The sequence below is a fragment of the Coenobita brevimanus genome, chromosome 50 (genome assembly GCF_032717465.1).
Source record: "Coenobita brevimanus isolate Jiangsu-jjx chromosome 50, ASM3271746v2, whole genome shotgun sequence".
Classification (NCBI taxonomy): domain Eukaryota; kingdom Metazoa; phylum Arthropoda; class Malacostraca; order Decapoda; family Coenobitidae; genus Coenobita; species Coenobita brevimanus.
Genome location: NC_137003.1, coordinates 53,329,139 through 53,343,547, shown reverse-complemented (window position 1 = coordinate 53,343,547; position 14,409 = coordinate 53,329,139). Strand labels below are relative to the sequence as shown.

Genomic DNA, 14,409 nt, shown 5'->3' with positions numbered 1-14,409 from the left:
AAAGGTTCATCTGAGCGGAAGCCCTATTATACATTTATTTTACATGTCACACCAATATAGCACGGTAAAGTATAATATTTTTTAGTACCACATGGCACAACACCCTAACATGACTAATATAGCAGAACATCAAAATAAAAAGTTAAGTTTAATGCAGCAATGTCTATCATCACTGCAACTGACCTAGGCTGATCTGATATGGAAAGCTGCCAGTGTGAAAGATAACCGAGTTCTAACAGCACTAAGTCTACAACATAAAGTAACAGTAAATGATAGAATAGCTGCAGCTAAACTGTATTACTTGAAACATCCTCCCTATTCTGTAGGTCATACCTTAATTATGGAAATATCCACTAATTTCTCACGATATATAGTACGACTGACAGTACAGTGATACTCTCCCTCCCCTCCCTTCCACCACATCCCCCGTACGGCGTGCTCAAGTTCCACAGTGATTAGGAGCAATCACTGGCCTATTCGCATGACTGACTGGTTTAAAACATGCAGGGTTTGGGTTAGAAGCAAAAACTTAAAGAAATGTGTTACACAAATTCTTTGACACCGATAGCAAGATGTGTCGGAGTCACAACAAGGTCCGTTTTCTCGTCAGCTCAGGAGTCTCTCGAGCACCTTTCCTCAACGAACTTTGGTTTTTCCACTACATCAAATTCCCTTGTGGATTATACAATTTCTTATACAGACACAAATTGCATACATAACATACATTCACAGATTAACGTACCACGCAGAAATATATGAGATGAGGAAGAGGTACTAGAAAGCTTCATTATCCAACGAGAATATGACCTTAGACCACGAGACGAAAGCCCATCCTGTCCCACCTAAGCTCACCATTGGAGCTTATGGTATGGTAAACACACCAAACCCACGACTGGAAAAACCCCCAGTCGGTTCTCAGGTCGGTTAGACTCGTCGGCAAAGAGTCTCCCCTATAGTCCAAATTACCCGGCAGTACACATGTGGACCTACATGTATATTAGACTGTTCCCTCCCGTATGGCATGGGAAGAATGAGACTTAACAAAAACTGAATGTCTCTTAAAGTCCCATGTATAGCTGATATGCATTAATCTAAGCCTATATCTTCTTCTCACCTGGATGTCCGGGTCCACTTTGGCACTGGTCTGGAAGGAAGCAGCTGAGGACGGCCGTGACTCGCCCTCACTCTTGTGCATCCCGGACATGATGGCGTCGCCGTTCACGATGCCGTTCTGGTGTGGGGTGCCTGTTGGGCTGCTGTAACTCACCTACGGCCCAGGATAACGCTACAGTTACGTTGGGTTGTCATTTAAATCTTTCACTTAGATGACGACCTATTTTATATTTACTCTTGGTAGAGTCATGCGATTTTCTTTAGCTTGAGAGCGACTTTTCTCACTTCAGAATTTAGACAGAGCCTTAATTAACCCCCCATAGGGTAAATATCCTTCACAAGTTCAATATAATTATCTGGTAGTAGCCTGAGTACAATGGAAAAAAAATCACCAGGATGATGGAGTAAAGTTGGTTCCTACAATGTCCAGGGATGACCCACTTTCGTTGATGTAACATTTTTGTGGCTACCTGTCATGATTATCGACCAGGAAGGGTTTGGACACAGGATGAGTGAAGTTAAGAAGAGGAAAGACAATGGAATTTGACACAGAGTGGGCTGACCACCCTTTTTATTTTTTTGTTTTTTGCCTCATATATTTAATTTCTTTCTACTGTATCTGCATTAAATTTGTTTTATTTGTCACACACTTTAACTTCAGTATTCTTTTCTGTATGCTCTAAAGGTTTTAATTTCTATGAACTTTGCTTTAATTTCCTATTTATGAGATCTAAAATAGCGATCAAAGAACTACTACAACTATTTCAAATAATAATAATAATAATAATAATAATAATAATAATAATAATAATAACAATAATATAGATACTCTTTCCCAAGCCCTGGTGTGGCGATGATTTACCTGCTGATCGTTGACGACAATAGTGACGGACTTGCTCTTCTCGTGTGTGGCGCGCTTGGCCTCCCCGCCGCTGCTGACACTCTTGGAGGGGGGTCTGCCCGGGGTGACGCCGTTCATCGCCACCACACCACCACTACCCTGCTCTGTGCCTGTCTCGTCCTGACCCACAGGCACCGTGGTAGTGTGGGGCGCTGACTTCACCACTACCACCACACCGCCATCACCTACAAGAAAACACATCATATTATACTTGTCCCTATGCTCATAAACCACCTCTCACTACATTTCATCACCACTTCATAGTACTCATACACCACCCCTCATCAAACTCAACCAACATTTCTCACCTAGCAGACAACACCTAGCACTGAAATCATACACCACCTTCCACCTATCAATCATCCAATCCTATGTTGCCCCACACAGGAGCATAGGAACCCGGGGCTAGGCAACTTGGTCCTGATATTTAAGATGAGAGTGACCAGCCTCACTCGTATCTGAGTGGCACTACGTAAGCAATCAACCCCACCCATCCCTTGGATATAAACCTACACAGGCTCAATCCGACTGGAGCAACTTAATTAGCCATTACACCACAAGGCGCCATGATTTGGTTATATAGTTACCACCCAGCGTAGTAATTGGTTTCCTGGTGTACAGGAAACCATTTGGCTTGTCACTCAGTGTTGAGTTACCCATACGCAGACGGAAGAGGAAAGAATGAAGGAAAGAAAGACAGAAGAGGAAGGATGGAAGAGAGGAAAGGGCAGACACCCAAAGCAGCACTACATGGAGTGAGTGGATGGTGCGCGCTCCCACCTACCACTACATAGTTACAATATAAGATAAACAAAGAGGTATCCCATGTGGCAAAAGAAGGCTTCGCAAAACCTTTTCTTTAGCGACGTATTTGCACATTACAGCTTCACATTCTCTTGTACGTATTTACATTTCTTTAATATCAACACAGTCTGCATGAATAACGTAGAAGGGGATACTGAGGTGTAATGTTCAGAGTAAATACTTATGAAAGAGGTATTGTGATGCTAAGAATAAACCGCCACAGGAAGAACTGGTGTAATGTGCAGAATAATTCGCTATGACGGAGGTGTTACGAAATTTCCGAAGTCGCTAAGAATACGCCCCACTAACCTTGTGTCTTGGTCGGGGTGCCTGAAGATGGTCTCGCTGAATTTGCTGAAGTCTTGTGGCCATTGACTGCGGCGGGTTTTGCTGGACTGACCGCCACCTTGACCGGACTGACTGGGATGCTCTGCGAGTCTCTCTTGGGACTGACTGGCACTCTGTTGGGACTGACTGGAGTGACCGTGACTGTGTGTGGACTAGAGGTGGGTGTGGCGGGATTAGGAATGTGGTTGTGATGAGGACTGGAGGATAGAGTGATGGAGGTGGTGGAGCCCCGGGGTGGTCCCTCTATCCTCACTATGCTGCCTCCAGATGGTTTGGGATCGGCTTTCTGGGGGCTGTTATGGCTGCTTCTGGAAACCTCAGCCTTTATGGGGGAAGCCTGGGAGCTTCTGTGGTCCGGGGAATCCTTGGGAGTGGATGAGCGAACCACTGCGGGGGAGGAACTAGCGAGGGCTGTGAGTGACGTGGTCCTCGGGGCGTCCATCTTGGAGGTGGAGGCGGAGGTAGAAGTGGATGCGTCCTCGAGGGTGGATAGCTGGGTGGATGACAGTGATGATGATGCTGATGATGAGAGGCGGGGTTGGGGGGATGACACAAGCGGCAGCTCGTCCCCTCGCATCACCGGCGTGTCTGCTCCCTCACGCTGTTGGGCAAGAGAAGACAAACATTAGTCTCAGGTCAGTGACACAGATTCTAATTTATAAACTTAAGAATAATTTCCGCTGTATTTAATATACGTTTCTGCAGCCTGAAAGAAAGAAAAATGACAATACACAGAAGAATATTTCCATGTCTCTTATTCTTCTTGCCACTACAAATTTTGGTTGCAACTGGCAAATTATCATATGTATCTATATAATAAAACACAGTGTTAAATGTTTGCTTGCTTATCTGTCCACTACACATGGTCACAGTTTTCAAACTAGTGTTGAATATTTCCATGAGCACAAATATGGCCCAGGGAAGGTCACGAGTACAAGAAGGACAGCGCGTGGTGTTCAGAGGGGCGCAGCATCCGACCCACCACCAAATACTAATCCAGTTGTCAATATTAAAGATTATATATATATATATATATATATATATATATATATATATATATATATATATATATATATATATATATATACAGAGAGAGAGAGAGAGAGAGAAACTGATAGTGACTGGTGTATTCTACTTCAACATGTTATTCTTGCCTTCTGATGATTCTGTTCAGCTTTTGGACGGATTTCTCGAAGTAGAGATTTAATGTATATAGCATTAATTTGCCTCTTCAAGAGGCTCCCCAGTCGTCCATTTGGTTGTCAGCGGTCCCTGTGCCTGCTCTACCTTGCCTCGCCCTGCCCTGCCCAGCTTCTTTTTTTTTTTCTTTGTCCTCCAGCCCTGTCCTGACCTCCTCTGTCCTTTGGGGTACCGCAGTATACACCACACATATGAAAGAATGACATTACCAAGGAAGAGGCCACTAATGGGAGAACGGAGCTTCCTGTCCTACTGATTACCTGGCTTATTACCTGACGCCAAACTATCTCACTAATGCCCCAAAATGACCCTCTCAACGATAATGACCCCCACTCCCCCGGTTAATGGCCTAAAAATAGTAATGACTTTGGTAATCTGAAAGTCTTATAGAGAAAAATATTAGTGCCAAATGCTAAAAACTTGAGAATGGTGATGAAGGAAAGAGGTGAAGGAAGGAATGAGGTGACGGAAGGAAAGAAAGGTGAAGGAAAAGGAGAAAATGTGAGGGAAGGAGTGGAAGTGTGAGGGAAAAAGATTAGTGAGTGAAATGGAGGTGAGGAAAGGTGAGGGACGGAGTGGAGGAGAGGTTAGGGAATGAGAGAGGCGTGAGTAGACAAAAAGTAAGGGAAGGAGTGAAAGTGAGGAAAAGAGAGTGCGAGTAAAGGAGAGGAGAGGAAAAGTGGAGGCGTGGTGAGGGAGAGAGACGCGTGAGTAGACGAGAAGTGAGGGAGGGAGCAGTAAGAAGTGAAGGAAAGAGAGAAGAGAGATGAAGAAAAGAGTAGAGAGGCGAATGAAGGAGAGGAGAGGCGAATGAAGGAGAGAAGAGGTGAAGGAAGGAGAGGAATGGAGAGGTGAGAGAGATGATGGAAGGAGTAGCGGGGAGGAAAGGTAAAGTGTAAACTCAAGGCTTCTCCACACACCATCATTACACAAGACTAAACTCCCGTGAAGGCTGTTGCAATGTCTATCTTACCTACAGTCAGCACATATCTTCCTTTCCCCTCCTTTCTTCCGTCCTTCATGACATTTCCTTTTTTCTTGTTTTCCCTTCCATGCCTTCCTTTCCTTCTCTACCTATACTTCTTTCCTTTTCTACCTATGTTATGTCCTTCCTTCCTTCCTTTTCTGTCTTCCTTCCTTCCTTTGTAAGTTATTAAAATCCATTCTCTACCTTTTTTTCGTTCTCTCCTCCCTCTCTCCCCTTCTTTCCTCTCTCATTATTTCCTCTTCTCCCTCTGTTCATCCATCCACCCATATCATCCCTCCGTCTCTCCATCCATCCATATATTTTCTCTTTCCCCTCCGTCCCTGCCTCATTGCCTCCCCTACACCTCAATGTGTCATACTAACCTTCATTTCTACCACCATCTCCATTCTCGATTTATGCTCCCTTACTATAACCTCCCCTTTCTTTCTCTCTCTCTCACTTTTCCTTTCTCTTCATACCTAACCTATCCCCTTCCCTTATCTTGCTCCCTAACCTCTCTCTATCATTCTCCCACTTCCCTTCCTCTATCCTTTTTTACCTAGCTTTCCTTATATTACGGTACATTTCTTACAACCTTTCCCGCTTCTCCCCTTCCTTCTGCATCTTCTCCTATCTTCACTCTCTTCCCTTATCTTCCTTCCACACTCCTTCGTTGCGGCAAACCCGATGACCTGCATAAATCAACCACTATGCCAGGCGTTCCCAAAGATAAAATATTCAGGTTATTTTGACTGATTCCCTGCAAATAATGTATAACGGGCAAGAAGTGATGCGCCTAAGATAGGGCGTATAAAATGGTGGGGCCTGGTTGTAGATGGACTTAAGTTGCTTTGGTTCAGGCTATTACAGACGGCTGATGAGGGACTGAAAGTGCTTGAACAGGGCTGTCTTCTCCCGTTCCGGACGCCATCCCTCTAGCGAGTAACTGTAAGAATGTATGTATAAAAAATGGTGTGTGTGTGTGTGTGTGTGTGTGTGTGTGTGTGTGTGTGTGTGTGTGTGTGTGTGTGTGTGTGTGTGTGTGTGTGTGTGTGTGTGCGCGCGCGCGCAGCTTTTCATCTGTGGTCACACGCTGACAGACAGACAACAACACCATCGACTAACTCTGACTGGTAGGGATTTCCCATGGCTAAATAAAACAGTCTGGGGTTAGCGGCGCCTGAATAAAGCCAGACAATCCCTGTGACACACTCACGAGATAGTTTTCTACATGTTTACTGGCAAGGACCTCCCATTACCGACACCTTTAACTAGAATAAAATACCCCGGTGCAGTGACTCTCAACGGAGGGTCCACAGATAGAATATTCATAATTCAAAAGCAGCAGGTAAAATTTTAGCGTTTACCTGAATACTATGGAAGAATAACAATGAAAATGCAATAACCGTCAAAATCACTGATGAACTAAACTGCTATATTTTCCGCCTATTCCTCTTGTACTATATTTCACTGATCCCTAAACTCACGCACGAATATAAGAAAAAATGGACCTGTTCAGAATAGTATCATCTGAGCATGTACACGAGGTGGACTTAGAAGCATCCCTATATGATGTGGCACCTATATGATACGTCTGGTTGTCGCAGTAAACAAAACAAGCTGCTTATTTTCCAGAGTAGGATTGGAACCTAGTGTGGTAACTGGAGTGATCTGCAAATGATGCCTTAAATGGGTTCGAATCCCCCTATGACATCTACCAAACTAGCTTTTAAACGCTTTCTTCCATTTTCTTCATTCGTGTTAAGGTGCCTTCTTAACATAAATATAACGAGTATCACACCCAGAATAATATGTTACTGAAGATGATCCACAAAGTGTTATCGTTGCGACATAATTAGCCACATATCAAAGTCTTAGTTGCATGTGAGAAGCCACAGAAATTTCTACAATCAAGACCAAATCAAATATTTCTAGTTGATAATTTCGTTATGACTTTTATGCAATACATTTCAGTTACAAATTCATAACATCTGCCTCATAAGTTTTTCCTTAATAAACTGTATTGTTGCGAAGTTATAAGTATACTAAAGCTAATAAATGTCTGAGATACTCTATCATGAAAAAAAAAGAACCAGACAGGTACTGCAGTTTTCTCAGCAAATATGTGATGTTCTTATAATATGTATAAATTAAAATTGAAACAGCAAGTAATTCAGTAGGCCACAACCCGTGTATGCGTATGTATGCACGCATGTATGTATTAAAAATACGGTATTATACAGAATACTGTGTGTGTGTGTGTGTGTGTGTGTGTGTGTGTGTGTGTGTGTGTGCGCGTGTGCGCGTGTGCGTGTGTGTGTGTGTGTGTGTGTGTGTGTGTGTGTGTGTGTGTGTGTGTGTGTGTGTGAGAGAGAGAGATGAAACACCAGCGTGTAACTGTATACAGATCAAACACCAGTATATCACTCTGCATCCCTATCAGCAGCCAGCATGTATGATTGTTTTACCACTCTATGAGCCCTTTGAGTTAATGTACACACACACACACACACACACACACACACACACACACACACACACACACACACACACACACACACACACTTCCTCATGCAAAAGTGTGTCAGTGAAGCCAGGGATCCTCTTATCAGTACCACCCAAACATACCCCCAACCAGTCTGCATCCATTTTAAGAGCTTTCTAACACCCACCCATTCCCTTTCCTTATGACACTGCTACTCCAGTATCTTTCCTAATGGTACTCCCACTAGCACTCCTTACTTGTGTGAACCTCCCACTCCCATCCCCTTCCTTATATGAATCTTAAACTTCCACCCACTTCCTTATGAACCGCCCATTTCCATCCCTTTCCTTCTAAACAGTGTCTTTGTAAATTTCCCTACCACATCGACACCCCAGGATTACACCACATCCATCTTACTTACAATATCCTTCTTCCCTCCATTTACCCTCCTCCCCTCCATATAAATCCTACCCTCCCTCCTTCTCTCCCTTTCCTTTCTGTTTCCTCCTTGCCTCGATATCTCCTATCCCTTTCTATCTAATCTTTCACTGCCATCCCCTTTCTCCATCAGAGCGTGCCAGCGAACCTCTATGGCAGCCAGCAGCATCCATATTATCTATGGATCCTCTCTCAATATTATTACGCCCTACCTCTTTCCTTCATTCGCTTTATATCTACCCCCCTCCTCCCCTGGCCTATATCCACTCCCTCCCTCCATCAATCCACATCTTCCAAACCTCCCTCCTTCAAAGTGTGTCTGCCATCTCCATGACAACCCAGCATCCCTCCAAACGTCTTATCTATAAATATTTTCCTTCCCACCCTCCTAGCCTCTATATTCCCTTCCCCTCTCCCTGCCTCTGTATATTCCATTCCCTCCCTTACTCACCGCATATCCCCCACTCTGCAAATCTCCATAACAACTCAGCATCCCTCCCTCAATCTAATCAAATTATCTTTCCTTCTCTCTTATCCTTCATACCCTTTTCCCCTCACCATCTCTATTTCCCATCCCCTCCCTCAATCCCTCCACAACTCCCACCCCTCCCTCTTGAACTGAGTCAGCGAACCACCACGACTCAGCATCCCTCCCTCCCCCTTACCAATTTATTCTCTCTCCCTCTCTGGTTTCCACCATATTCCCTTCTCTTCTCCCCTTCATACTCCCTTCCTCTCTCCTCTCCGTACTCCCTTCGTCTCTCCCTTCCTCCATATCCCCTTCCTTCCTCCCTCCCTCCTCCAAAACCGTGTCAACAAGCCTACGTGACAACTCGGCATCCCTTCTCCTGATTAATTTATCCATTTTCCCTCCCTCCAATCCCCTTTCTCTCTTCCTCTGTGCCTCCCCTTGCTCCCTTCCTCCCTCTATATCCCCTCCCTCTCTCTCTCCATCTATCCCTTCCCTCAAACTGTGTCAGCAATTCTCCTCCACAACTCAGTATCCGTCCATCTTATCGCGTCACATTAAGATTCACGCCGAGCTCCCCAAACGCCCCTTTTATCAGCGTCCGGGTCGTTGTCTTGTGTGGGGGAAAGGGAGTGTCGTTGCTAGTGGGATGACTTTTGTTGTGGTATACATTGTTTCAGCCGCTTTGCTCTTGTTAGGTGGGGTGTTGAAGTCTGTTCTTGTCTTTCTTTCACTGACTTTCTTTTATTGATTTTCTTTCTCTTGTCTTTGTCTTGTCTTGTTATGTGTGGTCTTTCGTCCTTCCTTCTGTCTGTCTTGTATTCTCTCTCTCTCTCTCTCTCTCTCTCTCTCTCCCATCTTTCCTTAATCCAACACACGGTCTCTCCACAAATCCACGTCTATCCTCCCGTCTCCCTCACTTCCTCTTCCCTTTCGTCCTCCCCCCTCCCTCACCACCTTCCCCCTCCCATTCCTCCGTCCCTGTCCTCCCCCCACGCAGGCGCCTTATGAGGAAACACGGAAACCTGAGTGTCGTCCTCGCACTGGGGTTGTGGGCCTTGCTGGGGTTGAGGGGGTTGAGGAGGGTGGAATGAGACGGTGTAGGTTATCCACCCCTGAGTCACTCCACACAGCACCCACTGCCACCACACTCACCACAGCATTAGTAAGCAAACCACATTCAGCACTGCACCAGCAAACACAGCACACTCAGCACGTACAGCACCTCATACACGGCTACCCCTTCAATACGTGGATGATTTCTCCAAAGCTGAATGAAACCGTATAGTGACAACAGAAACAGACACAGAAACAATGTATCAATGGACTGACGGGGGAAAATAAATGTTGCTTAAAAACCCCTTCCAAACGACTGATCTTTCCTAAGCTTGGTAAAATCAACTGAAATTTACAACTAAAAAAAAAAAAAAAAAATCGAAGTGAGGTGGGTAAACGTAGGAGTTACAATATTGTTCATGTGGCAGAGGATATAAGAGCACTGCAGAACCATGGTCAGAAATAACAGGTCACTTCTTTTATCTAATATTCATCGATACTCAAATCCACACTGCCACCAACACAGACCAAAGCACTCTCCTAAACTGACTAAAGCCGTCTGGTTGTGGAAAGAATGTACTGTAAAAAGACGCCATCGTAATGAAAGGCCTAACTTTTGACAAGATCACTTAAACACAAATACACCCTTGCCACCACTTGGGTAATAACTCGTCCTTCACTAAAAGCAATACCACAAAATCAATCAATCAGTCAATCGCACCTCACCCGCTCCTCTCCGGCCCTCCCCGTCCCCTCGTCCACACACACAATTATTCGTATATGCAAAGTTTCAACACGCTCTGCTACTCATGAAAAGACACTATGAGACACACTTTACCTTCCTTTTTTTCTTTTTTACTAATTCACCATCGTATGTTATTTTGGCAAAGTCCAGACATTTCATTTTTTATCTATGGGTATCAGCAACCGAAGCTTAAATCCGAATATTACTTTCTCTTAGGAAATTTATTCTGGAAAATGCAAACTGCGCGTATTCACCTGTTGGGGGTTAGCCTACCAACATTAAAACAGTTAAGGTAACAAGAAATGATATGAAATAAAAAATCCTTTAGTATTCGGCGCATGAAAAGCTGGTATGGTGCGTGTGACGGTCGTGACGCGGATGTGGTGGCGCGCAACACCAAATGATCCCACAAACTTGGGTCCATCCGGGATCAGGCTACACAGACGACGGTACTGGGTGGCGCAGCATCGGCGTCACTGGGGACGATCCTCACACAAACCCACAATCTGTCAGGCGCCATTGTATCGGTGGGGGACTATGGATTTGAGGGGAGGTAGTGGAAGGGGACTATGGATGGCGGGGCAGTGGGGGAGGGGAGCAGGGGAAGGGACGTGGGGGGGTAGCAGAGGGAGACAATGGGCAGGGGATAGAAGGTGGGAATCAAAAGACAAGGGTAGGTTCATTATTACCATTATCTGCCATGGTGTAGTATTCATGAACTTTCTAGTGCTTAGAGGTCGCGTAAGACCGATTGTTTACAGTTTATGTTTGCTCATACAGCTACCAGACACCTGAAATCTAACTAGAGTAAAAATCAAAGTGAAAAATATATTACAACAAAATCACATGGCAAATTTAACTGCAAGCGAGATTTTTTTGTAGCAGGAAATTTTGGGCTCAGATCCTGCACGACTACGCCCCGTGGCTCCAGTAGAAGGCCTCCTCTGATTGTTCCCATTCAGTCCTATGGCTCAGCTGCATCCTGCTCAAGATGACTGGCGGGCTTCATCTCCCCGTAATAACAGTGAATTGAGCAGACACAAAAGTGTAAGGCAGAACTGGTCGAAGCTGGAAATGCGATAATGTGGGAGGGCAGTCCGATTCACACACCATAACAAAAGGAAAAAAACTTGGCCTTCACGCTACAGATTGTATTCTCGTTCGCTTTGGTGATTTCGTAGCACCTCTCCCTTAACGACTTGTTTTGCACATTACGGCTTCTTATCATCTTGAGCATTACTGATGCAAATTACGTCGATATTATAATGATAAAAGCAATATCTAAAATAATACTGATGCGTTATATGCAATATGTACAGTATCTATTGGGAAGAGGTGGTACCAAGTCTCCTATTCAATCGAATACAACCCTGTACATCAACTAAGGTAACAGCACTGGAGAAAAAATCATTATGTAGGTATGTAGGTACTTATATGCAATATTGCAGGGAGTGTGGTGTTCAGAATATGTGAAGTGTGCTAGAGTATCGAGCTGGTTCAAAGAATTTTGTACTGAGGAGTGTATGACAAGGATTTTGCATTCCTGTTTTATTCCCGATGACGTCGAATTAACTCTAAATGATAGATATTGTGAAGTGCTTAACAGAAAGTGTGAATGTTTGCACCTATGAGGTAGAGTCAAGATTCCGGGGACTTAAATGGTAAGTGAATGAGTGTATGACCCATTTAACTGAAGAGAATTTTGACAGTTCCCCCTCTATCAGGTTATTTCTTACTCTTATGACCCTACCTCATCCGCTCCTTAAATGGGAAATGAGGTCCACGTGATGGATGTGATTCCTGAATTAAGTAAAGTATGGTGTCCAAAATAAATGGAGTGTGATTCCCAAAATTACGTGAATTGAAGCGTGGTGTCCGAAATACATTAAGTATGGTGTCCAAAATGCATACTGTGGCGTCCAAGTTAAAAAATGTGATACCCCAAATAAGTGAAGTGTGGTGTCAGAAGTAGCCTGTGCATGTGTCAGTTCTAAACACATTAAGATGCCTTATCAGTCGGACACAAGCCACCGCCTCACTTCTGACAGGCAGGTTGGCACTACCACTCCAGTTGAGGGGGAGGGGGGCAAGGGGTATACGGGTGAGGAGGAGGGGTGGTGTGGGGTTGTAATGGCTGAGGTGGGTGGGGTTGAGAAGGGGTGGTGGTGGTGGTGGGTGGGGCTGTGAAGGGGTGGTGGTAGTGGGTGGGGTTGAGAAGGGGTGGTGGTGGTGGGTGGATTTGAGAAGGGGCGGTGATGTTGGGTGAGGTTGAGAAGGGGTGGTGGTGGTGGTGGTGGCGGCGGCGAAGTTTAGACGGAAGAGTTATGGGGGTTTAGGTGGGGGTGATGGGGGTAATGGAGATGGCATAGATGAGATAAGGTGAGGTGAGGTGGTGAGATGGAGCGGCGGAGGGGTGGGGAGTGAGAAGGCGTGGGGTGTGGGGAGGGGTGGGGTGGTATATTTAGAGCGAAGGCCTTGTCACTGCAACATTGCTCGCCTAATTTACGGCGCGGAAGAGATGAGGTTGTGTCTGTCCTTCCGTGGAGACAGGAAGTGGCGGGGAAATGATTGGAGGAAGGGAAAGAGAGAACAGAGGTGTAAGAGGAAATGAGAAGAAGGAAGTGTAGTATGACTGGGATGAAGAGAGAAGTATAAGTATAAGAAGAAAGACGCACAGTAAAGAGTACGCGAAGGAAGAGGAGGAAGAATAGAGGAAATGAGAGAAGAATGAGAAGAAGGGAGGAGGGAAGAAAGATAGGGGAGGAAAAGTAGGAGGGAGATAATGAAGAAAAAGTGGTGGAATGAAGAGCAGGAAGAGTTGAGGTAATTCGATAAGAAAGAGGAGGAAGAGTAGTGGGAAGACAATAAGGAAGGGGAAGAGTAGAGGGAAGGCGATATGGAAGAGGAGGAGTAGAGGGACGGAGAAATGGAAAGGGAGTAACAGTAGGGGGAAGGAGTAAAGCAAGAGATGGAAAGGCAGAGGGAAGAAGAAGAAGCGTAGAGGGAATAAGGAAGAGGAGGAAGAGTAGAGTAAGAGAAGAATGCGAAGAGTACTGTGAAGGAGTGAAGAAAGAGGAGCAATAGTAAGGGAAAAGAGAGGAGAAAGAAGAGTAAAGGCAGCAGTAAGGTGTGGAGAAAGAGGAGTAAGAGTCGAGAACAGAGAGAAAAGAGAGCGTAGTGAGCATAAAAGGATGGAAGAAGACATCCGAATCAAAATGTTTACACGATAATATTTTACCCGTCAATGTGTTCAAGTGCAGACCCCCACTAAAGGGAACACAAGGGTGGGGGGAGGCGGTGGGGTAGAGATATGGAGTGAAGACTGTACGGTGGGATGTGGGGGGCTGTGATGTGGGATGTTGGGATGCTGTGATGGGATGAGATGTGGGGTAGGATATGGGGGTTGTGATGTGATGTGGTGGTTGCGATGTGGTGGGGTGTGTGGTGTAGGGTGCGGTAGGGGTACGTGGCAAAGGTAGAGGTGGTGTCATGAAAGCAGAGCAAGAGGGAGAGGGGAACCCATCAAGGTCTTTGGGATCCTCCGTGCAATTCAATTAGCAGGTGTCCCTCTCTCGACTGTGCTTCTGACGGTTCACTGACACAACGAAGGGTCTCTTGAAATGCAGCCGTCGACGAATACACGCACAACGAAAACAACAGACTAGCACACAACGAAAACAAGCTAGCACACAACGAAAACAACAAGCTGGCACACAACGAAAACAAGATAGATAGATAAATTTAGTTATTGTAAAAATCCCCGAGGCTAAGTTAACAATGATTTGGCCTATGCTTTGATCTTAACACACACGGCTGCCAATTATTTCAAACCAAACTAGAGTGGAACACACAACTATCGGCTACATCAAATAAAAATAGAGTG

At 45.1% G+C, this 14,409-nt stretch overlaps 1 protein-coding gene across 1 annotated transcript in view; it reads right to left on the bottom strand.

Moving 5' to 3' along the window:
* The window catches only part of LOC145399669 (sodium-dependent noradrenaline transporter-like), a 102,947-nt gene that overhangs the window by 24,812 nt on the left and 63,726 nt on the right, over positions 1-14,409 (bottom strand). The window contains exons 2-4 of the mRNA XM_080272210.1: positions 3,128-3,767; positions 1,976-2,199; positions 1,115-1,267 (exon numbers count right to left, since the gene is read on the bottom strand). Coding sequence (XP_080128336.1) covers positions 1,115-1,267; positions 1,976-2,199; positions 3,128-3,767 — 1,017 coding nt within the window. The remainder of the gene's footprint in view (positions 1-1,114; positions 1,268-1,975; positions 2,200-3,127; positions 3,768-14,409) is intronic.